Genomic DNA, 27,438 nt, shown 5'->3' with positions numbered 1-27,438 from the left:
TCTGCTGAGATGTTCCAACAGATAGAGTATCAGCTCCTGAGATACCCTTCCACTCTCTGAATACAACCGCAAGTCCAACAAGTCAATAGAGAATTCACAGCTGGAAGAGCTCACTACTTCTCTCTGCTCCATTTCACACTCAGGGTGTTAAAGGGATACATGTGGGGAGATTTCCTTTAGCGGATCCTTCTCTCAAGTTGATGGACTCACCACTATTGCTCGGGAATGGAATGTACCTTTCATACCCCGATGTAGGAAAGCAAACCTCAGGGGTAGGCCCTGCTCCCCTCCAGGCCCAGCCTCATTCCCCTCCCAACTCAACAGGAGCAGTCTGCTCACCTCCACAGTGGGTGAAGCCATACAGGGTGTACCCTTGGTTGCAAGCACAAGCAAATGTGCCAGGGTGGTTGATGCAGCTGTGGTCACAGGTCCTATCCAAAGAGCACTCATCCATATCTGTAACGGTCAAAGGGAGAGGGGAGCTGAAACCCATGCTGAGGGATGAGTGAAGAATAGGTTTATGATAAACACCAGTTGCTGACCAACACCAAAAACAGTACACACAGGGTAAAAGAACATTAGCTATCCATTCTCCTCACTCACTTGTGTTAAAGAAAGTGTGGAGCAGCCCACAAGAAGTATACTCACTGCCGCAGCCCTCATTTCCACATTCTGTTGCAAACTGCACTTGCCTCAAAGCTCAGTTGGTCTCTTTCACCCATGTGTACTTGTAAGGCTAATTTAAAATGTTTAGATGAAGCCAAATGAGATAACATACCTAAAAAGGGTTTTGTAAGCTACAGGTGCTAGCTATGCATTTCTATTGTCATATAACTATTGGTAAAACAGCAATAGTAATTTATTAACCATGGCAAACTGAAAGGAGAAAACACTTGGTTTGGAGGTAAATCTAGTTCCCATCCCTTTCTTACCTTCTCGGAATTAGTCTTCTGGCCCCCAAGAGGCCAGTTAATCCCGGATTTTAATGCCCTCTGCACTGAAAGAATGCATTAATACTAATATCCTCACTAATTTTCTCTTTGCAGACCCTGAAATGTGGTAGCTCAGCTGTATATTGGATCCTCTTGGCCGATGCCTGGGTTTTGCTCCTCCCGTATGTTCTAGTCCCATGCGTCTGCTATCCTCCTGGTTCAGTGTGGAAGCCTCCTTGGCTGCAGCGGGGGTCATGCACAGCAGCCTCAGGAGGCTGCATTTGTCCATCTCATCATCTCTTTTCCCTGGGTCTGGCCCTCAACCTCTTTCCTGTAGGCTGGAATTTGAGTGCTTCACTCCCTGAACTCTTTGGAAGATTTTAACAGAGTTACGACTTATGTCTCCAAATGGATAAGCCAGGACCAGTGCAGCACTTAGTCGAAGCCAATTAGACCACTGCTAGACCACTTTTTTCAACACCGAGTGTGCCATGAGAAACTATGTTAATAAAAAACAAACATTTGGAAGGAACAGGAAGAATGAAAAAGCAAAATAAAAAAGGGCAAATTCTTGCAAAACCTCTTCATCCCTAGCTTTTCCCAGAAATCCTGGCATTTCTTCAGTAAATTTGTTCTGTGCAAATATTTGTTCTACCAAGCCCGATCAGTGAAAAATAAGAAAAATCCAGTTTCTCCCCTAGGAATTGATGCCATTTTATGAAATCTGTTATTAATGTCAGCCAGTTGTCGAGAAAGTGGACTCGTTCAGTAGCTGACTTTGGCTGCTCAGTATGGGCTTCTGCTTTGCCAAAAACAATGAGATCACTTTTCTAATTCCTTTTTAATGTGTTTACACAGCTTCAACAGTATCGCCTGGTCTATACCCTAGGAAACATTACGTGGAACAGCAAATTTGCTTTCCAAGTCAAACTGAAGAAAACCACACAATAATTATCTAGAATTAACTTACTGAATTTGAAGGGGGATATACTTGAACTGCCTGACAAATTATGTATTAAGAACAAACCAAGAGAAAAACAAAACAAACATCACACCATAATATTTTTTTAAAAAGGTAATGCTAGTCTTTGTTATCTAAGATTAAATCTGATATTCTGATTTTTATTTAATTCTGAGATTTTTTTTTTTTTTTTTTTGAGATGGAGTCTCTCTCTGTTGCCCAGGCTGGAGTGCACTGGCGTGATCTCAACTCACTGCAACCTGTGCTTCCTGCATTCAAGCGATTCTCTCGTGCCTCGGCCTCCTGAGTAGCTGGGATTACAGGCGCCCACCACCACGCCCTCCACCACGTCCCCACCTAATTTTTGTATTTTTAGTAGAGACGGGGTTTTGCCATGTTGGCCAGACTGGTCTCAAACTCCTGGCCTCAAGTGATTGACCTGCCTCGGCCTCTCAAAGTGCTGAGATTACAGTGTGAGCCACCGCACCCAGCCTAATTCTGAGATTTCTAACAAAATAAATTAGTCCTTATTCCCATAAATGGAGCAAGAATACATTACAGCACATCTTTCCTGAGAACTTCTTCCTGCATATCAAAGGAAAGGTGCTCATCTAAAAATAGAAAACAGTTTTCCCCCACCCAAAACAGCTACTAATGCTAACAACAACTGCTACCTAGAGAAGTCTCCTTGCTGCAGCCCTTATATGGGAAGGATGTCTTTGAGAAGGGGTCTGAAATCCTCTCTAAGGATCAACAAGCATCTCCTCCCCACAAGCCCTCCCTCTCCCTCTCTGCCTTCCCTCTCTTCAAAGATCAAAGGCTGGTCATTTAAAACAAGTGCTAGGCCAGGTGCGGTGGCTCACGCCTATAATCCCAGCACTTTGGGAGGCCGAGGAGGGCAGATCACCTGAGGTCAGGAACTCGAGACCAGCTTGGCCAACACAGGGATACCCTGACTCTACTAAAAATTCAGAAATTGGCCAGGCGCAGTGGCTCACACCTGTAATCCCAGCACTTTGGGAGGCCAAGGCAAGCAGATCACGAGGTCAGGAGTTCGAGACCAGCCTGACCAACATGGTGAAACCCCATCTCTACTAAATATACAAAAATTAGCCAGGCGTGATGGTGTGCACCTGTAGTCCCGGATACTCGGGAGATTGAGGCAGGCAAATCTCTTGAACCTGGGAGGTGGAGGTTGCAATGAGGCAAGATAGCCCCACTGCACTCCAGCCTGGGTGACACAGTGAGACTCTGTCTCAAAAAAAAAAAATCAGAAATTAGCTGGTGGCAGGTGCCTGTAATCCCAGCTACTCAGGAGGCTGAGGCAGGAGAATTGCTTGAACCCAAGAAGGGAGGTGGAGGTTGCAGTGAACCAAGATGGTGCCACTGCACTCCAGCCTGGGCAACAGAGTGAGACTCTGTATCAAAATAAATAAGTAATTTTTAAAAAATAAAGCAAGTGCTGTAAGAAAGAGACCAACTGGTACATAATCTTGATCATAGGTTAACTCCAAGTTTTTGGTAGGGAGGTATGTTAACTAAATCTACAGACTTTCGCCACCAACTTTTGTGATCAATTCAATAACATTAAAGGAAATTTTAGAAAGGGAAAATTATTCATAATCTCAACACCCCACTGGAACCCTGTTTGCATTCTGTTTTCCATTCCATTTCCAGCAGTGAGCTCTGCTGTCATCACATCAGATGGATTCTTTAAGGTGTTCTCTAACCATTAACAACTTAATTTCCAATACACCTGTGAGCTACATCAGTGTTTTTATTCTACCTAATAGATGAACTGAGTGAAGCCTAGGATGGAGATTGGACTAGTGGCCCTGTCAAGAAGCCTGATAAACCAGTCTTTGCCAGGAGGGCATTACGTGCTCTCTACTCCAACCTGTGGGCCATTGTGCAGCACGGCTATGTTTTCAGCACATACCTTGGCAAGACTTCTCATTTGTTAATAATTTAAATCCTTTCTTGCAGCTGCAGTCAAAACTGCCCACGGTGTTTTTGCAGAAATGATCACAACCTCCATTGCGGGTCTGGCACTCATCAATATCTGCAACAGGCAAGCATTGGGCATATCAGAGAGCAACACTTGCCTCACTTCTCACAACTCCCTGAAGGGCCATTGTGTGTGTTCATTAGTCTCTGAAATTAAGAAAAATACTCACAAAAGCATTTAAGAATGTTTGCTGATGTTTTTAACCTTACACATGTTTTCTTGTCTGGCTTAACCAGTTCTGAAAGACAAGTGTTTCATCGTCTTGAGAACGCTAACTTATGGTGCCCTTGACTGGCATTAAGGAAACAAACTCTGGGAAAGAATGATGATGTCCTGTTATATTCTCATCTTTGTATTGCTCTCTCAAGGTAAGATGGGTCCCTTTAGTACACTATGTATTCAAGTTTAATGATTAAAGCTATAAAGGACTAGAGCATTTGTTTTGGCAAATTACACAATGATCAAATAGCCTCAATGTTTTAAAATGATTCCTGATACTCAATCTTATATTTTCCCAGTTTCGTCTGGTAATTGGTTATATACTTTTTGTCATGCTAAAGGACTAATCCTTTGTACTCTTGCCCACAAAATACGAGCAAGTCATTGGGGTTGCTCTTCATCAGTAAAAGTTAATGGTACAGTTATCCATTAAGTCCTCTGGATAATCATCTTGACTGTTATTTACATAATAATCTTTAGGCTATTATGTATGATATGTTGATATTATCTCCTGCAAATGAATGCTTCCTTTAACTGCCTTTTTTCTAATAAGGCCACTGTCTGAAATGAATTATTTGATGCTTGTAGAGGCTGACCTCCTCAACAATTAGTGTAATTAAGTGTTGGTTCTAATTAAGTTTACTCAATTATAACCTTCCACTAGCCCAGGGGGAAAAAGCTTCCATTGATATGAATCATAAGCAAATCTGGAGTCACGTGGGGTATGGAGGGTATGTTGCCTTTATCCCCATACGTTAGCAGCATGGGTCTTCCCTCCGTAACAGGGCACCCAGCCTCCCTGGGGAGGTGAAGCCTACCTTTACACGTCTTCCCATCCAACTGGAGAGTGAATCCAACAGGACAACTGCAGTGGACACCTGTCGAAGTATCCTTACAGGTGCGGTCACAGCCTCCATTGTTGACAGCACACGTTTCTGGCAAGGAGGTAAGAAAAGACAATTAGCTTCCTTAAGAATTGCTAATACAGCTGACGAAGGTCACAGAAGCCAAGAAGCGTTGTGGGGTACTCATGGTTACACCCCAAGTCTCTGCTACCTGTAGATGGGCTAGAGGGAGAGCAGGTGCAGCTCCTCCCACCCACCTAAATGAGTTCTAGTTCCTGAGGAAGATTGTCAGGGTGACCAGAGGGATACAGATGTCTCCCAATCTGCACAGTCACTCCCCCTACTGGCAGATTTAAAGCCACTGAAAGTTCTTGCTCATCTGCAGCCAGCAACCTAAGTAGGACCACGTCTGGCAGGCTAGAGGTGAGTGCAGAACAGGGCAAAGGGGATGGTCCTTCCTTAATCTTGAACCTTCTCCTTTCAATATGAGTAGTGGGCAAAGCAAGAGTGGGTAAGCATCGTCACCCCAACCACTGCCTTGTTGTAGACTACTGGCTTCATCCTGGCAACCACCAATTTACTCAAATTTGAAGTTTCACTTTCCCTGAAAGGAGAAAACCCTGTCATAACCACATGAAAAATAAGCCACAGTTGTTAAATCGCAACTGTGGAGATGAGGAATAATAAGCAAACAGTCTTCTAGTTCTGTATCTCATACAGTTAGTCCAAGTAATAGACAAGTGCTATTCAACATTCATTGAACTGTTAGCATCTAGGCCTCCAGAAACGTGATTTTTCTTCCAGAGCTACTTCATTTTAAAAACTGGGGGTGGGGGGTGGGGGGGTGGCTTACCTCTGTAATCCCAACACTTTGGGAAGCCGAGGCAGGAGGATCGCCTGAACCCAGGGTTCAAGACCAGCCTGGGCAACATGGTGAGACCCCCCATCTCTACAAAAATTTTTAAAAATTAGCGAGGCCTGGTGATGAACACCTGTGGTCCCAGCTACTCGGGAGGCTGAAGCAGGAAGATCACTTGAGTCCAGGAGGTCAAGGTTGCAGTGAACCATGTTTGTGCCATTGCACTCCAGGCTCAGCAACACAGAGAGACCCTGTCTCAAGAAAAGAAAAAAAAAAAAAAGAAAAAAAGGAACCCTGAAGGGGACAAGCTTAATCCTAATTAAATATGCAGATAGTACATGTATGTTTATCTCTGTTCCTTTCAAAATCTCATGAATATGAGAATAAATTGATTTTTTAAAGTATAAATCCTTAAAGACAAAGAAAATGGAAGAAAAGACAATAGACGAGAGATGTCAAACATTCTGGAAGTGGCATGTTAGCAGGAGAACAATATCTGGCGTAGAAGAAAGCTAGATCCTAGCGGTCTACAGAGGGGGTGCCAACAGCTGGTAAACTCATGTGAGCCCCAGAATCCCAGAAGAACCCAGGAATTGGGATTATCAAGTTATTCTAGAGGCAGAAATGCGGACAGAGTTAAAAACAGGAAGATTATGGAGAGTCTACATATGAAAAAGATAAACCCCAGAGCTCCTCCTTAATTCCACATAGCCATGTGACTACCCTTCTCCTATTCTGGCTATAGCAGAGAAGTCTGGACCAGAGAGGCACCAGGCTCAAGGGTACCAGGAACAACAGAGGAGGAGAGGGAGGCACTGTCAGGTGAAAGTCTATACCCTGAAAAAGAGATCTCAAACCCTCATCCCTCTTCCCCCAGCTCCTTCAGCTCCCTACTGGCAGATTTAAAGTCATTGAAAATTCCAAAAGCTATGTTAAAATAACAGCCACTGAAAGTTCCAAAAAGCTACGTTGAAACAACACTGCAACCCAGGATGACAGCAGCTAAGCCTACAGACAGGTGATTGAACGACTCCTCGCCAGCGAAATTGACCTACCCAAGCAAAAAGACCTAACGATATTAGCATTCGAGGATCTCCAGATGAAATGGCTAAGTCACTGCCTCATCACCCAAACATGGAGCCCACAAGTCAATAGAAAATCCAACTAGCTTTTTAGTATTTTACTATTAAACATGAAAAATCAGTCAAGAATCACTAGACATTTCTGGAAAGCCTCTAATATGGAATAAATACACCAGACCAAACCAACAGGGAAAAAGAATCCTGGAGGAAACAAAGATAATCTAGAGAACAGAAGAGGAGTTAAAATCTTATAATTAATTTCCTCAGGGAGATAAGAAAAGCATCCATGAAATAAGAGCAGGTTCCTAAAACAAAAGGCCAAAGTAAAATTCTTGAACAATTAAAATATGAAAATGAAAACTTTATCCTGTGGAAAGATTAGAAGAAAAAAATGAAAAGTCTTCTAGAAAGTAGAACAAAAACACAAAGGAGAGAAAAGAAAAAGAACAAAAATACAAGAGAGAGAAAAGAAAAAAAAAAAATTAGAGGGTCAATCCAGGAGTTACAACAGTCAGCTAATAGGAGTTCCAGAGGGAAAGAACAGAGAAAATGGAGGGAAGAAATTTATCAAAGACGGGCGCGGTGGCTCATGCCTGTAATCTCAGCACTTTGGGAGTCTGTGGCAGGTGGATAACTTGAGGCCAGGAGTTCGAGACCAGCCTGGCCAACATGGCAAAATCCCTTCTGTACTAAAAATACCAAAAAAAAAAAAAAAAAAAAAATTAACCAGGCATGGTGGCATGTGCCTGTAGTCTCAGCTACTCAGAAGGCTGAGGCAGGAAAGTCACTTGAACCTGGGAGGTGGAAGTTGCAGTGAGCCAAGAGCGCACCACTGGACTCCAGCCTGGGCAACAGAACAAGACTCTGCCTCAAAAAAAAGAAATAAAAAGAAATTTATCAAAGAAAAAGATGTAAGATAATTTCTTAGAACTAAGGGATTTGAATGTTCATATTGAAAAGTACTAGGCCGGGCATGGTGACTCATGCCTGTAATCCCAGCACTTTGGGAGGCGAGGTGGGCGGATCACGAGGTCAGGAGATGGAGACCATCCTGGCTCACACGGTGAAACCCCATCCCTACTAAAAATACAAAAAAATTAGCCGGGCGTGGTGGCGGGCGCCTATAGTCCCAGCTACTCGGGAGGCTGAGGCAGGAGAATGGCGTGAACCCAGGAGGTGGAGCTTGCAGTGAGCCAAAATCACACCACTGGACTCCAGCCTAGGCAACAGACCAAGACTCTGTCTCAAAAAACAAAAAAAGAAAAAAGAAAAGTACTAACAACAGGTGGGCAAAATCCCACAATAAAGAACATTATTGTAAAACTTCAGATCACTGGGGAGGAGAAGATCCTAGAAGCTTTCAGAGAGATGCTTTCACAAGTTTCTCCCAAAGGATCAAGAATAAAAATGACTTTAGACTTCTCAAAACAACCCTGCATTCTTGAAAACAATGGAGCACTAACTTCAAAACAGTGATGGAAAATTCTTTCCAACTCTGAATTCTACACTGAGCCAAATTCTCAATAAAGGGTGCAGGTAGAATATAAAGGTATTTTCAGGCATGCAAATTTTTAAATACCTCTATCTCATTCGCCAGATAAACTAACGAGAGGCAAGACATAGGATTCACTTAACAGGAGAGCGGCAAAGGGAATTGTAGGCTAATAGTAAACGCCCAGATGAGAGACATCTATAACAGACACATCAAGAAATAACTGTAGGGCCAGGCATGAAGGCTCACACCTGTAATCAAAACACTTTGGGAGGCCAAGGTAGGCAGATGGCTAGAGCCCAGGAGTTTGAGACCAGCCTGGGCAACATGGTGAAACCCTGTCTCTACAAAAAATACAAATATTAGCCAGGTGCAGTGGCGCATGCCTGTAGTCCAGCTACTCAGGAAGCTGAGGTGAGGGAATCACTTGATCCTGGGAGGCGGAGGTTGCAGTGAGATGTGATCACACCACAGCACCCCAGCCTGGGGGCAACAGAGTGAGACCCTGTCTCAAAAAAAAAAAAAAAGAAAAAGAAAAAAGAAAAAGAAAAAAAAGAAGAAAATAATAACTGTATGCCCTTCATTTTTCAGAAATATGGGGGAGGAGGAGTCAGAAAAAGAAACAGCTCGAAGAATTGAATGTTGTTGCCTCTGGCAAATGGGAGGAGGAAATGGGAAGTTATGAGACAAGGAAATGATGCGCTTCATTACAAGCCCAGAAGTAATTAAGTTTCTATGTTATTCACATATACTATTTTCACTTAAGACAATGAAAAATTATAATTTCTAAAGAGCTCAGAAAGGTTACCTGCTTGGTAACCAAAGGCTGTATGATATGTTGCCTGACTGTTAAATTCAGAAACTGTCAAAAGATGGGTTTTGTTTAGGTTGAGCCAAACCTTCTCCAGAAGGAGTAACACGCCAAAGGATCTGTCTGACTCCCACTCCCACGGCCACCTCTATTTCTGCTCATCTCCAGCTTAACTGCTGGACCTTCAGGCAGGACTTCCCTTGTCCCACAGCCACGTGCTGCCCCTCTCCATTCATCTCTTCTACCATTATCATCAGCTGAGTCAGAAATAGAAGAGTCAGTGGACACAAAAGAAGGCTAGCCACCATTCTGAGCTAAAGGCTGCTTCAGAGGTAGACAGCTGACTTCACTGACCACCCACTCAGTCCCAGGCACTGGACTCTGGGCACCTTTCCATATTATTATTTTAATTGAGCATCCCAACTGATATGGTCAGGCTTTATGTCCCTATTCAAATCTCATCCTGAATTATAATCCCCATAATCCCCTCGTGTCAATGGAGAGACCAGGTGGAGGTGATTGGATCATGGGGGCGGTTCCCCCACACTGTGCTCATGATGGAGTGAGACCATGAGATCTCATGGTATTACAAGTGTTTGGTAGTTCCTCCTGCATTTATTCTCCTTCCTGCCACCTTGCAAAGAAGGTACCTTGCTTCCCCTTTGCCTTCCACCAGGATTGTAAGTTTCCTGAGGCCTCCCCAGCCATGTGGAACTGTAAGTCAATTAAGCCTCTTTTCTTTATCAATTACCCAGTCTCAGGCAGTTCTTTATAGCAGTATGAAAATGTGCGACTCACTGGCCCTAAGAGGTAGAAAGACCAAGAGACACAGCCTCAGGGCAGTTTGCCAAGCCTTACAGCTAGGTGGGGGCTGCATTGAGATGTTAACCTGATTATTCTGATGGCGAGACCAGGGGTCTTGCTTGGTTGGTGATTAAGCAACAACACTAGTGAAGAACAGACACACATCCTGGTTCACAGGAGCTGCTCACCCCAGTCCAGCTGGTCTGAGGGCATGTGGCTCCCAAGTTCAGGTCTGATGCAATAAGTTGGGGAGGGAAAGGGACAATGGCAGTGGCCAAGGAAGAGGAGTGAAGGCGCCTACCCATGAGCAGCCGCCGCTTCACCCGTTTATCCCCATCCACCACTGATGTGGCATTGCTCTCTGTCACCTCCAGGACAGTGTCCTCTCGCTCTACAAGAGAAGCAAAAGAGCACAGTTCTCAGACTGAATGAGTTAGATTGCTCATTCCCTGTACAACCGTGTTTGCTGAAATCCCAGACACAAGAGCAATGTAAGATATGTGACTCTGTTCACGCAATAAAAATGTGTTGTAATGAGGCTCTGTGGGAGACACAGCATGTCAAAGGGCCGCAGATCCTTAGCAAACATTAAACATGGAAAAGATTTTGGAGGTATATTGCACTGACCAAAGAGACACTAGGGAATGCAAGCTTCAGATTCACTCCAGTCTCCTGAGTCGAGGACAAAAAGAGCCTTGGGCCTGGAAACCTCTAAAATGGAGGTAGCGAAGGATACACCATGAAGGGCAAGGCAGGCATCCCACCAGAAATATGCAGCCCTGGCTCCTGCTGGCCAGAAGTGCTGCATCATCACAAACAGCTCTAACTTCATGCTGCCCTGGCCTCTTGGGATGTGTTGTGCCAGTCTCTGGAATACCAGCGTTAGGAGCAGCCTAGTCCAGGAGAGGAGGAAGGGCTTTCCAAGGTCACACACGGAGAGAGGGGCCTTCCCCACAGACCTAGACCACTCCCACTGCAGCATGCGAAGTGGGGGCAAATGCACCGGAAACAGCCTGCATCTGTGCTAAACACCATTAAGGGGCAGGGATAGGGACGGGCAGGCTGGGGCAGACCCTCACTCAGTGTTGGGGTTACCACTCACCAAGGCAGCTCCTCCCATCTGTGTGCATCTTGTACTGTGGATGGCAGCTGCACTCTGGGCCGTCAGCTGTATCTTCACAGGAGTGCTGGCACCCACCGTTCCCATGGTTACAGGTCACTGACAGTAAAATGAATCAATACATAAAGCACTGAGATTTCCACAAACACAGGGCTGTGTTTGCTCCAGAGAAACTGATTTTCATTCTGCAAGTATTTGAGCACCTAGTGCATGCCAGGCATGGTGCACAGAAGACATAACTCCGAGGCAGACCCTGTGGTATCTGTGTAGGCAGATAGTTACAACACAAATCATAGAAATGCTGAAACATGGGTTTAAACAAAGTCATACAGGAAGAGGGAGATGGGAGAATTGGGGGAGAGATTTTTATTAATAAGGGAAATCATAGCAAGAGATTCTAGACTACTGCTTTGTTCTATTTAGAGAACTTTACCTATTAATACAGCTGTACTGGGGCTTTGGGAAATGCTATAGCACTTTATGCTGGAATAAAACAGACAATATTTAATTTGTACATATATGTCAGAATTTCTCTCATCAGATTCAATCTAGATTAGTTAGAAGGAAGGATAATCACAGGATGATTCTGCACACAATTAATGTGACATTAACTGGTAATTATCAAGACTATATATGAATGCATTGATGATAGGCCAAAAAAAAAAAAAAGCCAACTACAAAACTATCTATTCATCAAACTGTAAACCGCGGTTACCTCTGGCAAGGGAAACGGGAGGGGGAAAACTGAATGTTTTCTTTATATGCTTTGGAGTGTTTGCATTTTACATAGATCCTTTGTAATTTTTCTAATTCAAAAGAACTAATTACATATTTGTGGTATCCTGTGATTATAGCTATGTAAAAATTGTATATGCATATGAACCACAACTAAATAGGAATATGAAAAAATTGAAACAGCTGGTTATGTGGTGAGATTCTAGATCTTATTTTTTCTTTGTTAATTCCTCAAATGTTAAATAATATATGTTAATGTTAAAAATGTTATAATGTTAAAATGTTAATAATGTTAATGTTAAAATTAAAAAATGTTAATAATATAACAATATTATTTGAGCAGTGATATCTTACTGACATTTAAAATCTTTAAAAACAAGCTTACAGGCACCCCCCGCCCCCAGCAACTGTCCCCTGAAAGACTGAAATGTTGAGGGTCTCGCCCCATAGGTGAGTCTTGGAGGGCCTGGGTCCTCCTTTCGAAGATCTGGAGGTGGGAAAATGGTCTCCACCCTGCTAGCTCACTGGATGCCCTCAGGGACAGCCTGACTTTGAGGGGCCCTAAGAGCCTGTCAGAACCTGTTGCTTGAGTGTGATGGTGGCACCAGCCTTGGCTTGGACAGTTTTGAGGCAGCACTCTGCTTTGTGAGGGAGACAATGGAGAGAAGTCCCTCACCAGTGAAACTGTCCCCTCATCTCTTACTCACCATAAACCACCATCCCCACCAAATGGCAGGGGTCTTCTGTCCATGGCTTTGGGAAGGTTCCTAAAGGGAACCCCTCAGTGCTTCCCTCAGCATAAATTGTGGTTTAGGAACACCATGAATTGCCAGTGGTTTCCTGTTCCCAGGTGGAGTTTTGTTACCACAATCGTGGTGCAGGGGTGCAGCCCGATGGTGTAGACCACTCATTCACCCATTCATTAAACACAAGTGTACTGAGCACATTCCGTAGCAGGCACCAGGGGAGGACTGAGAGGAAAAATGAGACAAGGTCCCTGACTTGGAGGGGCTCATAGCTGGGGAGACAGACACATCAACACGCAAGTCAACCCAGAGCTATACAGCTGAGGGAAGTGCTGTGGGAGCCAAAGTACAAAATGGCTGCCCTGTCTGAAGCACCCAGGAGGCTTCTGATAGCAGAGGATGGTAGCAAGGGATTAAGAGCACAGCTTTAGAGCTAACAGACCAGGGTTTGAACACTCATTTGCCACTAACTCCCTGTGTGACCTTGTTGCTTCACCTTCTGCACAACTTTGCCAACTGAAATGAGTGTAATAATACTGAACTCACAAGGTGGTGCTTGTAAGAATTAAATGGGATATGGCACATCTTGAGACAAGCCTTTGCACACAATAAATTCCCCACCAAAAGGTAGCTATTATGCTTATCCTTATTAGAAGTTAAACAGAATATTGAAGGTTGAGTGAGAGTCCACCATGCCAGGAAGGAAGAAGGGCTTGGGAAAGGCCTGGAGGCATCAAAGAATTTGGGCTCTTCTCCAAAGGTAAGGGGAGTAGTGTCTGCAGAAAGGAGGCAGATGAGGTTTATAAGGGAAGCAGGGCCCAGTGGCAAAGAGCTGTGATTGCCAGATGAGGAAATTTGGTTTTATTCTGTGGGAACAGGGAGAACTGCCCCCCAACATTCACGCTCCTTACTCCTGAATTTCATTTTCTCCTGATGAGTTCCTTTTAAAATATCATTTCCCTTCCCTAAGGGAGACTACCCTTCTGCAGTGAACAAGTACTTGGTAGAGGTCAGTATCCCGTGCTAACTGTCTTCCCCGCTGCTGCAGCCGTGTCATGAGGTGGTGCTTCTGAACTGGGCCACAGAAGGCAGCCTGTGGAATACGATGGTTCCCATGGCAGGTGTGCACCTGCCCATACTTACAAATGCAGTCTCTCTGGTTCTTGGCCAGCTCAAAACCAGGCCTGCACTCACAGGCGACACTGCCCCTTGGGGCCTCCTTGCAGATGTGACTACAGCCGTGATCCTTATTCATGCAGCTCAGGCCCTCTGAAAAACAGCAGTGTGTAACAGGTGACTAGGCTGTGGTCAGAATCCTGAGACCTGGGAGAGCGGCAAAGGGCTAAGGGGTGGCCCACAGACCTGTCTGCCTAGGTCTCCATCAGCCCCACATTTGAAAAGTATATGTCATTAAAGTCAACCTGGGCCAATTAATAGACATGAAAAATTTCTTCTGTCACCCAAGAGATATGATGTCTCAACTCTCCTAACGAGATGGGAGCCTTCCCAATACACTGGAGCTCTTTATTGGGTGCAGGATCAGAGCCTGCTGACCCCAGGAACTGGTACTCATGCTCTTATCTCTGCCATGTCTTTACCCAAGAGCTGATCAAGAATGTAAAGAGAAAAGGAGAATCCTCCTAAGAAATGTGCAGATAGAATGATCAAGATTTTCAATTTTTCACATACTCTTGAAGATAATTTTCAAAACATTTCAACACCCCTCTCTACCCCCACCAATCCTGCCCTTCAGAGGTGAGTGTGACTGCGGCATTTTGGCATCCTCATATGGGTCACATGCCCAGGGATCTGTCTTCTGTGACCACCCTCAGCCACTCCCTTGGTCCTTCCCTCAGGACGTAAGCCTCTGACAGACAGCATCACACAGCAACAGCAACAAGAACAGAGCAAGGGAGAGAGAAGACAGAGAGAGAAGGAGGGAGTGTGCTCATGTGTGTGGTAGCTGCTGTACAATTCTTTTGAGGTATACAGTAAATTTCGATTAGGCTCAACCTTGTAGTACGATGGTGGGCAGGGAACACCTGCTTCTGTTCCCGCAGGGCCCGGCGTACATCTACATGAGGGGCACTAGCAAGGTAACTGCCCGTGTGGTTTACCAGCATTCTGCCTCATCTCAAAACCAATTCTTCGAGATCCTGCTGCCTGCCAGCATCCTGAAGGAATTCTTTTCATACCCTACAGTATTTTCAAGACATCTGCTCAGTTTATACTGCATTATTAATTACCTATTCCTATGTTGCTTCTTTGCATTTGTGCAATGTAACTCTAAAACATCTCTGAGAGTAGGGACTTGGTTGTCATTGGCTCTCTACTGACGAGACACTGTAATGCTAGAAAGGCACTGGTTTCAACACGAGTACAAAAAGGTTGCTTTCACTTCTCTAGAATCCAACACTCTTCTATATTATGCCCCTAAAACCTTAGCCAACAGGTTCTAATGAAGTCAAAGTTCTCTCTCCAGCTCCCATGCCAGAGCTGTCAAACTGTGCTTAACTGGAACAATTGTTTTAATACAAACAGATGCCATTCCCATTCCAAAAGACAGTGCAAGAGTTAATATATCCCATACTTTCAAGAGTCTCTCTTAAAATCCTCTTGCTCTTTTGCCTGACAGTTATGAGCTGTCTGCACTCCAGCACTGAGTCTGCTGGTTGCTGGGATTCATTCATCCATGCCAAGGGTGGCTGTCAATTAACACAGAAAGAGACTTGCACTGGATTGGTGGAAAACTTTCTCTTGCTCTGACTGGCAATTTCCGAAGATGTGATTTGCTCCCCAGAACTGAGATGGCGTGGGAGGTGACAGCTGCCTCTAGAAGCAGTGTCCTGTCTTTCTGAGAAGGCCCAGAAAGCGTTGTGTTTGTCCTTGGGTCAGCAAAGCATGGGAAATAACCAGTGCTCAGGTGTAAATATAACAGTGCCCAAGAAATGGGGGCAGGAACACCTGGAAAGTACACCCCCAAACAGGCCAGCTGCTGCTGCTTTTCCACTCTGTTTACAAGACCGTTAAGACCTTTACAAAGTGACCTTTACTGCCTCAGAGTAATTCACCTACACAAGAAATATTTCATAAGAACGCCTGTGTGCCAGATGCCATTGTGATACACAGAGAAGCTGCCACCTGATGTTCCACCACATCAAGCTACACCTGAAGTTACCAAGAGGTAATAGAGACTTAAATGGCTCTGGAATTGCTGATGGCTTTTCAAGAGGTGACCTCAAAGCCTTTCATAGCACCCTGACTTAAAGCAAGACCACTGCTGGGGAGAGCACATTAATTTGTTCCAAACTAGGCAGCCCAGCAAATGGCCCTAGCTCTTTCCAAAACTGGCCTGGTTGTCACGTCCAGGACGGTTTGTTCACCATAAGGGAAACAGCTCAGAAACATTGGAAATTCCCCATTCTGGTGCACCCCAAGATCAGGGCCCCACTGAAGATTATTTCTGGAAACCCAATAAAAATATGCCGTGTGAACTGGGAGGAAAGCGTGACCTAAAACAGGTAACAGGCTGTGCCGAAAGCACAGCCTCCACTTTGCCACCCTGACACCTTCCCCATCGCCCTGAAAAGGCATCAGTACACCATCTAAATATTCTCAGAACACACAAAACAAAAGAGGAGTTCTCATTCTGAGAGCCTGAGCAGCCATGAATAGGAACAAAGGCAGGCCGGGGGTGATGTGTTTCTCTCCAGCCTACCCTCATTATATGGGTGAAAACACACAGTCTCTTTATCACAGCTTTGGAGTCTCTAAGGATAAAAAAAATCAATATCTTGAGCTTTCCCTCAGAGTCAATGATTACGATGCCCTATATTAAAGAACATTTTGTAAATAATTATTAAAAACAACAGCAATAGAAAATACTAGCTTCCTGTGTTGCCTTCTTTCAATCACTTTTAAGGTATCCGCTGTGGGTTTTTAAGCCTATAGTTTCATAGTTTAATGTGCACATCAAAGAGAAAATCCTAGAAGAAAACTTTTTACAGGCTGTTCTATTTGAAGAATCAAAATGCTAGGATGCAAAGGTTCTCCGTTACCAATTGCTATAATCCGTTGGCTGACACTCCCATGAATTTGCCAAGCAGTCAGGTTGAAACACAACAGAAAATCATAGAGAACACTTCCAGACCACAACTCAAATTCTTGGATTTTGGTTTTAGTTCCAGGCAAAAATGTTCACTTTAAATACTCTTCAGGGGATCCAAGAATGTCTGAATTGTAGAAAATTTAGAAAACACAGTTTGCAGAAAGGAACTGCATTTGTATTTGCTTATGTTATGAGGAGCCTGTATCTCTAATAGTCCAGGGGTTTGCAGGACTGAGCTAGGGCTCTGGAAGTGCAAGGATAAGGGGTGATCTTAATCGCTACCAGCTGCTTTGTAACTGGGTGGGACCCAGACTGCGAGGGCGCAAGCGATGGCTTTAACCTGCAGGTCCCACATCCCTCCCCAGCCACCTGCAGAAGAAGCCAAAGTGACTTGCCAGGAAGCAGCTGGGAGCAATCAAAAGGAGAGATGCCCTGAGATTTGGATCACTCTGTGCCACTGGCCTCCTAATTCATTCCCACCTCGAATTTGGCCTGCATCGGACAAGAGTGCAGGGCACACCAATGACCCCAGAGAACCTGGCAGGAAAATGAAACCCAACTGCTACTTTATCAAGGGCCACACCTGGTACAAGATAAGAAATCTGCCTGATCAAAGCCAGTGCGTGTGACTTCCCTGCTCCAAACACTGAGAATGAGCAGACTCTGGGTGATGATAACCATCAAATCCATTGGCCCCTGGGGATTCCTCTGACGATTTTTCTTAGTACCCAAACAGGTATTCCAGTTAGGTATAAGGTGTGAGCCACCATCCTTGGAAAATGAGACAAAAATCATCTTCCATAAAGAAACCCTTGAAAAGTTACCAAGACCAGGATTAAAACAATCTACAAATTTGTGATTAAGCAGTAGAAGAACTTAAAATGACCTCATTCTTAAGTAATGGGAAAGAATAAGCAGCACATGGCCAAAGGGGTTAATAGGCTAGTATTTAGGGCTCTTCCCCTAAAAATAGGCAGATGCAACTCCAAGAGAAACACAGCCACCAAAATGTGACTCTTCAACTTAAGAAAGAGCAGGGAAGAGTTAAAAGGATGACATTCAGTTAAAAATAACTGATTGGCCACATGTACTTAATGCATCTTCCTCTCAAGAATCAACTAAGTAACAGAAGAATGAAAAAAGGTATAAACTCAAAGCAAAGAGAATGAAAAGAAGGACATCAGAAGAGAAGAGTTTCTGGCAAATTTACAGAGGAATGGTAAATGGTGACATAGGTGAAGGAAACCACAGCACGGAGAGTCCAGGGAAGGAGCCCTTCTGCCCCTCGGAGCTCAAAAATGCAAACCATGGAAGGGCCAGATCTAGCTTGGGGCTGGAAGCAGGGCACTTCATTGAAAGTCTGAATGGGAAGGATCCAGCCTCCTCTCTGCCCACCCAGAGCAGGGAGCAGGATCATACTGGTGCTGTGGTTTTCAGCACCTTTTTGAAAAACTTGGCAGATCATCCTCTATATTGCTCCTGAGACATCTAGTCATGTTTGCAATGTATTCTATGTAAAGATTAGAATCAGAGAATGTGAGAGTTTGAAAGGACCTCAGTGCTCACCCAGTCCAGTGCACCTATTTTGCCAGGTGAGGAAGTTGAAGTTCGAATAACTTGCCCACGGTTAGCCGGCAGTGGCATCTAGACTCAGGCCTCCAGACTTTCTATACCCTGTGCTTCCCCCCTAGAGTCAGTGTGTGTGCGTGTGCGCCAAGGGAGGGGGTCTCAGATGTGACTCCGTCCCCATCCACAGTGGGGCAGAGGTACCTTCTGAACGGTGAATGCAGGTGTGTTGATTGTCACTCAGGAAAAACCCCTCCTTGCAGCAGCACTCATAGCTCCCCATGACGTTGACACAGGTGTGCTGGCAGCCGCCATTGTTCTCCAGGCATTCATCCACATCTGGAGGGAGAGAGGGATTAGCCTCTGCTTTGGTGACTGTTTCAAATGCCCCACCTCACCCAGCAGCTCAGGGGCCCTGCTAAGCAAAGATGAGGTCCCTCTTCACGTCCCTGCACCACAGAAGCTTTCTGAATCAAAGCCAGTGAGGTCCACAGACAATTACCCAGTCCTTATGGGTCTGGGGCTCACTTGGCCAGGACCACCACATGGACACAAGATCAATTAGCTCAGTAAATATTTGTTGAACACCTTCTCCTTCCAAAGCATGGTGCTAGAGGAGACAGCAAAATATAGATAAGGAAGATAAAACTCCTTCCCTCAGCCAGGTGTGGTGGCTCACGCCTATAATCCCAGCACTTTGGGAGGCTGAAGCAGGTGGATCACCTGAGGTCAGGAATTCAAGACCAGCCTGGCCAACATGGTGAAACCCCATCTCTGTTAAAAACACAAAAATTAGCTGGGCATGGTAGCACATGCCTGTAATCCCAGCTATTTGGGAGGCTGAGGCAGGAGAATCACTTGAACCCGGCAGGTGGAGGTTGCAGTGAACAGATCATGCCATTGCACTCCAGCATGGGCCTCAGAGTGAAACTCCATCTAAAAAAAAAAAAAAAAAAAAAAAAATCCTTCTCTCTAGGAGCATGCACTTCAGCAAGAGACAAGTATACAAATGATTCTGATATAAGGTAAAAGCTGGTGCAAAGGAAAGAAATCACATCTGGTCGTGGGGTATCAGGATGAATCAAGGATAAGCTAATAAAAGATGGGCCCTTAGAATTGTCCAATTATAAATCAGGAGAGAAGCGATTATAGGTGGAAGACAGCGTGAGCAGTAGCACAAAGGCTGGGAGGCATGGAGAACATTCAGATACCAGTAGGTCAGCCCATTTGGCTAGAGCATAGGGCACATGGAGGGAGGTTACAGGAGATACAGCTGGGAGGACAGACTGTGGTCACACTGCGGGATCCTGAACACCAGGCAAAGAAGTGCCTACTTAATTTGGGAAGCAGCTGGCAACCACTAGAGTAAGGGAGAGAGTCTGGCCTTTCACTTTGAGAAATACAAGGCGGCGGCTGAGAGCAGGACAGAGGGAGGGGAAGAATGGGCAGTCTGGGAGTCCAGCTTCACACATGCATCTGCAACAGCCACAGCTAGCACAGGGAGGAGGCAGAGGAGATGGCAGGAGTCCCAAGAGCCTCTAGGGAAGGAGCCAGCAGAGAGGTCGGGAGGGAGGAAGCCTTCTGCCACACTGTCAGGGTGGCCTTAGGGGGCCTTCCTCCCACTCTGCCTGTGATACCCTGTGCACAGCTATATTGATACACTTACTGACTTGCAGCCTCAAAATCCTTTACTCATCTACCTCTACTAGACTGCAAACTCCTTGAGGACAGAGATTTTTATTTCAATTAGCACAGCCCTGGAAGACGGCAGGTGCTCATTAACTATTCAATGCATGAACAAACAAGCAGGAGAGGATAGCATCACCCGAGTCAAAGAAGAGAAACTTCCAGAAAAGTTTCAGACAATAAAGGCTCAAAGGCTGATATAAAAGCAATTTATTTTCTCCAGTCTAGTTTCTCATGTGCCAATCACTAGCTCCTGTGTGTATCCATAATAATAATAATAATAATAACACCTCACATTTAAATATCTGTTATCTGGTTTCAAGCTTCAGATCTTATAGTCATCTGTCCTCCCACACTACTGAGCAGATGTCTGACTAAACTGATGGGACTCAAGCCATCGCTTGAAGCCTAACAAACTTGCCCTTGTCTATGCCAAAGGGTGAAGGAAGCACATTCCAGAGGATGAGCTGTGCTGGAATACACCTGGCTTAGGTGTTCCACAGCAAGACTCAAGGTGAGTAGGAGAGGTCAGTCTCCCTGAACACCAACTCCTGGATTGGCTGCGAGTAAAGGTGTGCTCCCCTCTGAGCTGCCACACCCCCATCCCACGTTTAACCCCCAATTTCTTTTCTCCAAAGCAATCAGAAGTGTGTCATTTAGCTGGCCGATGCTCTCTGGTTGGATAAATACAAAAGTGTGTGTCCATGTACGCAGATATCTATCACTAAGCTGGTGAGCTTCTCCAGACCATAAAACAGTGGTTCCCAACCCTGGCTATGTGTCAGAACCCTGATGCCTGGATGCCACCTCCAGAGATACTGACAGAGCCAGTCTTGGATGAAGTCTAGGTGATGGTGGTTTTTAAGCTTCTCAGGTGATTCCAGTGTGCGGCCAGGGTTGAGAACCACTGCTACAAAGCCAAATAGCTATGATGAGATCCCAGATACTCCAAAAATATAAACTGAATGCAGATGGGGTGAGCTGTATAGAAGAGCTGCCTTTCGTTTTTCAGACTTGCAGGCATTCAGGATCTTGAAGTGCTCTGTGTTTAGTGCCAAAGCTAAGTGGTGTTTGTACCTTGTGTCTTCTAGCTAATATATTTGTGGCTAATGTGTGGTTAGGAGGCTGAGGAGATTGAAGGGGTCATCCCAGAGAACTCAGGAGACATTAGGGCTCTGAGCTTCTTTCTTGCCACTTTCAGCCCTTTCAAGTCTGAATGGTGGGGAAGTGTCTATGTGTGCTGGTCCTACTCTTCTAAATGTACTTCATTTTCTTGTTCCTTCCTTTTAAAGAGTCCTTACCCCCTTCAGAAATACTCAGTAGATGCTCAAGGTCTCTCCACAAGGCAGATCCTTGCTACTGAGTCCACAAAGAGATCCCACAGAGGGGAAATGGAGATACTCTGTGTTAATAATATCTGTGTTATTGGCAAAGGCAAGAAAAAACTCTGCCTTCAGGGTTTCCAAGCAGGCCGATACTCAGAGCCGCCCACCAGCCCTGGCCCAGATTCCTAGCCCCTGGATGTTTCTTGCTCTTAGGAACTTCATCCTTCTCCCCGACCCCGGGCTGTGGATTACGGCACCACAGTAATGACGAAGTCTGCCATCAGATATGCATCCTCCAAATACCCTTGTTGACAAATCAAAGGGAAATTTCCCCCCAAAAATGGGAAAAAAAAAAGCAACCCATGTGGTATGCCTCCCAACAAATCACACACTGAAAGTGATTTCATTTGTCTGAGTTTTTAATTAATATTGATTCCTGCTCTTATGATTGTCTTTCAAATATGCCTTTTTGTGGTACTCACTGCCTAGAAGGTTACTGGTTCCCTCGCCTGCAATCAAGTCTTACTGACAGCTGCAGGCTTGGAAAGTCACGTGATGTGTCACCCAAAGCCTGATCTCTCACACAGGGCACAGACAGGAAATAACAGAGTCCATCAGGATGGAGCTCCAGGTGACACTGACATGGGATAAAGGTCATATGAGGGTTAAGTCCCAAATGGAAATAACCTCTCCTCCACTCCAGAGCCCCAACATGCAACACACAAGTTCTGCCTGGACTTTTTCTAGTTCCTTTTATGCATATCTCAAAGCATTTAATCAAAGGGCCATTCCTACCACACTATAAGGGGGTGTCCAGTCCCCACAGAGCCAGGGCCTGGCTCCACTGCTCCTTAGTTGGCCAAGTAGACCTCAGCAGGTTATCCATACGAAGGGTCGTGAGTGTCAAAGGACGCTGATGCCATATTTTCCCGTGATGTTCTCCTGTACAACTAATACCAGCCTTAAAAAGCAAACCACAAATACCTACCTGCCAGGAGTGCTGCAGCCTCTAAGACTATCCAACACTCAACCCCATGCAGTTGCTAGTTGCTTCTAAGTTCTGTTTTATTCCTGGCATAAGGAATGAATGTAAACAACACTCTTTGTAGTCTCTAAATCAGGGACTAAAACTCCAACAGATGTTTCTGTTTTGTGGAATACTAGGAAGATGTTCATGGAAGATTTCTGTTTTAGTTTCTCTCTTTTTCAAGAAAAAAAGGGGGGTCTAGCTGGCTGTAACCCCAGCACACATTTGGAGTCTTCAGGACAAGGAGTTTTTCCAAATTCTAAAATAGAAACACTTACAACATTGAAAAAAAATGGTTATAAGTCAGGACTCTCAACACAAGACCAAAGATCTTAAAAGGTGACAAGTCAATGCTAGAAAGTCAATAAATAGTAATGACAATGTCACCCATCTCTTTGGACTAACAGAAGATATATGTTATGAATGATCACATAAAACTAAAACATTTTACCTCATTTTCTATCACGGAGTCTGACTTCCAAGGAAGCAGAAAACACAAGGCTCTGAGCCCGTTTTTGTCTTCATGAGGAGGTCTTCACCAAGGGAAAGCAAGGGGTGGGAGAGCGAAGGAGAATTGCCATTTCCAAATGCCTTCCTTACCAAGACAATTATGACCATCATGAGCCAACATGAAGCCATCAAAACAAGTGCAACGATAATTGCCTGGAATATTCAAACAGTCATGGACACAGCCTCCATTGAGCTCATTTCCACATTCATCGATGTCTGAGGAATAAAACAGAAGTAAACCAGACAGGTGCTATTTATTTGATGTGAAAACATATGCACTTACCTTTTAACCAGCCATTCCACTTCCAGAAATCTACCTGAAAATACATCTCTAACAATAGGAAAACAAATATGCACAAGGTTATTCACTGCAGTGTTATTTCTAATGACAAAATACTGGAAACAAACTAAGTTTCCATACATAGAAGAATAGTTTAATAAATTATGGTACCTCTACTCCATGGACTACCATGCAGCTATTTAAAAAAAAAAAAAGAGAGAGAATGAGGAAGATCTCTAGGAACTGATTTGGAGTAATTTCTAGGATATACTATTAAATGAAAAAAATAAAAATTAAAAGAGTATCTGTAATATGTTATCTTCATGTAAGAAATAAGAAGATATAAAACACACACAATTTCAGGATACTTTTTGCAGAACTTGACAAGCTTACCGTAAAATTTATATGGAAATACAGAAGACTTAGAAGAGCAAAAACAATTTTGAAAAAGGCAAACAAATTTGGGGGACTTTAACTTACTATAAACCTACAGTTATCAAGACAGCATGGTACAGGCATAAAGACAGATGTATAGATCAATGGAACAGAACTGAGAGTCCACAAATAAATCCTTCTACTTATGGCCACTTGATTCTAAACAAAAGTACTAAGGTAATCCATTGGGATAAATGCTTGCCTTTTCAACAAATGGCACTGGGCTAATTGGATATCCATATTCAAAAAGATGATTTTAGACCCTTATCTTATCCCATACACAAAAATCAACTCAAAATGGATCAGGGATCCAAATGTAAGCATTAACAATATAAAGCTTTTCAGAAAAAATATGTGAGAAAACTCTTTAAGATATTGGGATGGCTGGGCATGATGTTTGGGTGCACTTTGGGAGCCTAAGCCAGGAGGATCAGTTGAGCCCAGGAGTTGCTGGCCTGGGCAACATAGTGAGACCCCCATCGCTACAAAAAATAAACAAAATTAGCTGGGTGTGGTGGTGCACGCCTGTAGTCCCAGCTGCTTGGGAGGCTGAGGCAGGAGGACTGCCTGAGCCCAGGACATTGAGACTGCAGTGAGCCAAGATCGCACCACTGTCCTCCAGCCTGGGTGACAGAGCAAGACCCTATCTCAAAAAAAAAAAAAGGAGAAAAAGAGAAAAATCTTTAGGACATTGGATGAGGTTAAAATTTCTTTGATATAATACCAAATACACAATCACAATTTTTTAAATTAATAAACTGGAGTTTATCAAAATTAAGAACTTTTGCTTTTCAAACGGTATCGTTAAGAAAATGAAGACAAGCCACAGATTGGTAGAAAATATTTGCAAATCACATACCTTATGAAGAACTGAAAAAGAACTCTTACAACTCAATAAGAAGATAAACAGCCTAATTTTAAAATGGGCAAAATATTCGAATAGACATCTCAGCTATGATGATATGCAAATGGCCAATAAGCACATGAAAAAATGCTCAACATCATTAGTTATTAGGGAAATGCAAATTAAAACCACAATGAGATACCATTTCACACTCACTAGAATGGTAATAATTAAAAAGACAGACAATAACAAATGTTGACAAGGATGTGGAGAAATGGGAACACATACATTGTTGACAGGATGTTGATGGGTATGTAAAATGGCATAGCCACTTTGGACAACAGTTTGGCAGTATCTTTTCTTTTCTTTCTGTAAATGTACAGTTGGATATAATTAAAACAATCATAATGTTGTGAAATCATCACCACCATTCATCTCCCTAACTCTTTTTATCTGAATTGAAACTCTATGCCCATTTAACAATAACTCCTCATTTCTTCTTCCCTCTCTCTCCTCAGGCCCCAACAACCACCATTCTACTTTCTGACTCTATGATTTTGACTACTCTAAGTATCTCATATATGTAGAATCAAACAGTATTTGTCTTTTTGTGACTGGCTTGTTTCACTTAGCATAATGTTCTCAAGATTCCACCATGTTGTAGCATGTGACAGGATTTCCTTTTTTAAGGCCAATATTCCATTACATCACGTCTGTAATCTCAGCCACTTGGGAGGCTGACATGAGAGGATCACTTGAGCCCAGGAGTTTGAGACTAGCCTGAGCAACATAGCAAGATCCCATCTCAAAACATAAAAACCAAAGCCATTATTTTGTACATAACACATTTTGCTTATCTGCTCATCTGTCAATGGACACTTGGGTTGCTTCCACCTCTTGGTCACTGTAAATAATGCTACGAGCATGGGCATACAAACATCTCCTCAAGACCCTGCTTTCCACTCTTGGGTATATACCCAGAAGGGGAATTGCTGGGTCCTATGGTAATTTTATTTTTAATTTTTTTAGGAACTTCCACACTGTTTTCCACAGAGGCTACACCATTTTACATTCCCACCAATAGTGCACAAAGCTTCCAATTTTTCCACATCCTCACCAACATTTATTATTTTCTATTTTTTTGATAGAAACCATCCTAATGGATATGAATAGTATCTCCCATTTGTAGTTTTGATTTGCATTTCCCTAATCATTAGAGATGTTGAACATCTTTTCATGGGCTTGTTGTCTATTTGCGTATCATCTTAGCTGAAATGTCTGTTCAAATATTTTGCCCATTTCTTAATTGGGTATTTGATTTTTAGTGTTGAACATTAAGAATTCTCTACATATTCTGGATATTAATCCCTTATAAGATATATGATTTGCAAATATTTTCACCTATTCTGTGAGTTGCCTTTATATTCTGTTGATATTGTCTTTTGATGTACAAAACTTTAAGATTTTCATGAAGTCTGATTTGTCTACTTTATCTTTTGTTGTATGTGGCTTTGGTGTGATAGCCAAGAAATTATCTCTTTGGCAGTTTCTTAAAAAGTTAAACACAAATACCCAGCAATCCCACTCTTAGGTATATACCCAGAAGAAATGAAAATATATGTCTATACAAAGGCTTTCATGCAAGTATTCACAGCAGTATTATTTATAATAGCCCCAGAGTAGAAAAAACCAAAATGCCTATTAACTGATAAATGGGCCAAAAAAAAAAAAAAGGTATATTCATTCAATAGAATACCATTCAATGATAAAAATGAATGAAATGCTGATATAAGCTACCACATGGACAAACCTCAAAAGCATTTTGCTAAGTGAAAGAATCCAACACAAAAGATAGCATATTGTATGAAATGTCCAGAAAAGGCAAATATACAGATACGGAGAGTAGATTACTGGTTGCTTGAGGTTGGGACTGGGAATGAGGATTCGCTGTACAAGAACATGAGGAATACTACTGAGATGAGGAAAATATTTGTATTATGGTGATGGTTGCACAATTCAGCTGATTTACTAAAAATCACTGACTTGTACAATTAAAATTGGTGAATATTATAGTATGTTAATTACACCTCAGTAAAGTTGTTAAAAAGAAAGCATACATTTATCTGCTTACAGTGCAAAATAAATATAGAAAGGAAAAACCAGAAACTACAGAGGTTGGTGACCCACAGGGCACGGGGAAAGGGTGGAAAGAATGAGGAGGGGAACAGGAATAAGAAGGGAGCGACACTTCTCTGAGTATACCTTTTGGTATATTTTTGACTCTTGGAACCATGGTGATGTTTTACATATATGCATGCATACATACATACATACATATAATCTATGTGTATGTATGTATACGTTACTTGTATGTATTAATTGTATGTTTATTAATACATACAATACATACAAGTAATGTATACATACACATAGATTATATGTATACAATTAATACACACAAGTAACATATACATACATACACATAGATTAATATGTATACAATTAATTGTATACATACAATTAATAGATGTTTAAGGAATAAGGGAAATGCATGGAAGGAGGGGATGGAAGTGAATAAAAATGGAATACAAAAAGAAACAAATGAACCTAATGTATTATAAACTAATAGCATAACCATACTGAAGGGGACAGGGAAGAAAAGTATTGCCCTAAATAACACTGTGAAAAACAACACCTTGCTTGGATGCTTTAAGGCTAAAAACAAAAATAGCTGCATGCTATAGATTCTAGTAAATATTGTACTCTAGTTAGCAAATCTGCTTTACTCACAGGGTTATGGACTCGTAATTCTGTGAATACTTTACCTGTGTATTAGGACTGAACAAAGAGGTAAACACATTACAGATAATGAGCGCCAGATTTCTCACTGTTGGAGAAAGTTACAAATAAGCGAAGACAGAATAGAATGAATCTTGTGGTATTGGTTTGGAATCCAAAGTATCAGTGTAACTAATTGTTTTTAATATGTATACAGATGAATAAATAAAAGGAATAAATATAGATATATGTATATGTGTGGGTG

The 27,438-nt window shown here is 43.2% G+C and overlaps 1 protein-coding gene across 14 annotated transcripts in view; it reads right to left on the bottom strand.

Annotated features, from left to right (window-relative positions):
* SCUBE2 (signal peptide, CUB domain and EGF like domain containing 2) overlaps window positions 1-27,438 on the bottom strand; it is a 73,666-nt gene that overhangs the window by 38,506 nt on the left and 7,722 nt on the right. For 12 of the 14 annotated variants that reach the window (XM_077963513.1, XM_077963516.1, XM_077963507.1 and 9 more), the window contains 8 exons: window positions 22,927-23,052; window positions 18,493-18,627; window positions 13,758-13,883; window positions 11,116-11,232; window positions 10,315-10,404; window positions 4,939-5,055; window positions 3,833-3,955; window positions 340-456 (listed from right to left, as the gene is read on the bottom strand). In XM_077963513.1, coding sequence (XP_077819639.1) covers window positions 340-456; window positions 3,833-3,955; window positions 4,939-5,055; window positions 10,315-10,404; window positions 11,116-11,232; window positions 13,758-13,883; window positions 18,493-18,627; window positions 22,927-23,052 — 951 coding nt within the window. The remainder of the gene's footprint in view (window positions 1-339; window positions 457-3,832; window positions 3,956-4,938; window positions 5,056-10,314; window positions 10,405-11,115; window positions 11,233-13,757; window positions 13,884-18,492; window positions 18,628-22,926; window positions 23,053-27,438) is intronic. The other 2 variants (XM_077963510.1, XM_077963511.1) reach the window with 1 other exon arrangement.

The sequence above is a fragment of the Macaca mulatta genome, chromosome 14, assembly GCF_049350105.2.
Source record: "Macaca mulatta isolate MMU2019108-1 chromosome 14, T2T-MMU8v2.0, whole genome shotgun sequence".
Classification (NCBI taxonomy): domain Eukaryota; kingdom Metazoa; phylum Chordata; class Mammalia; order Primates; family Cercopithecidae; genus Macaca; species Macaca mulatta.
Note: the sequence above shows the minus strand (reverse complement) of the source record. Positions and strands in the feature narration are given on the sequence as shown.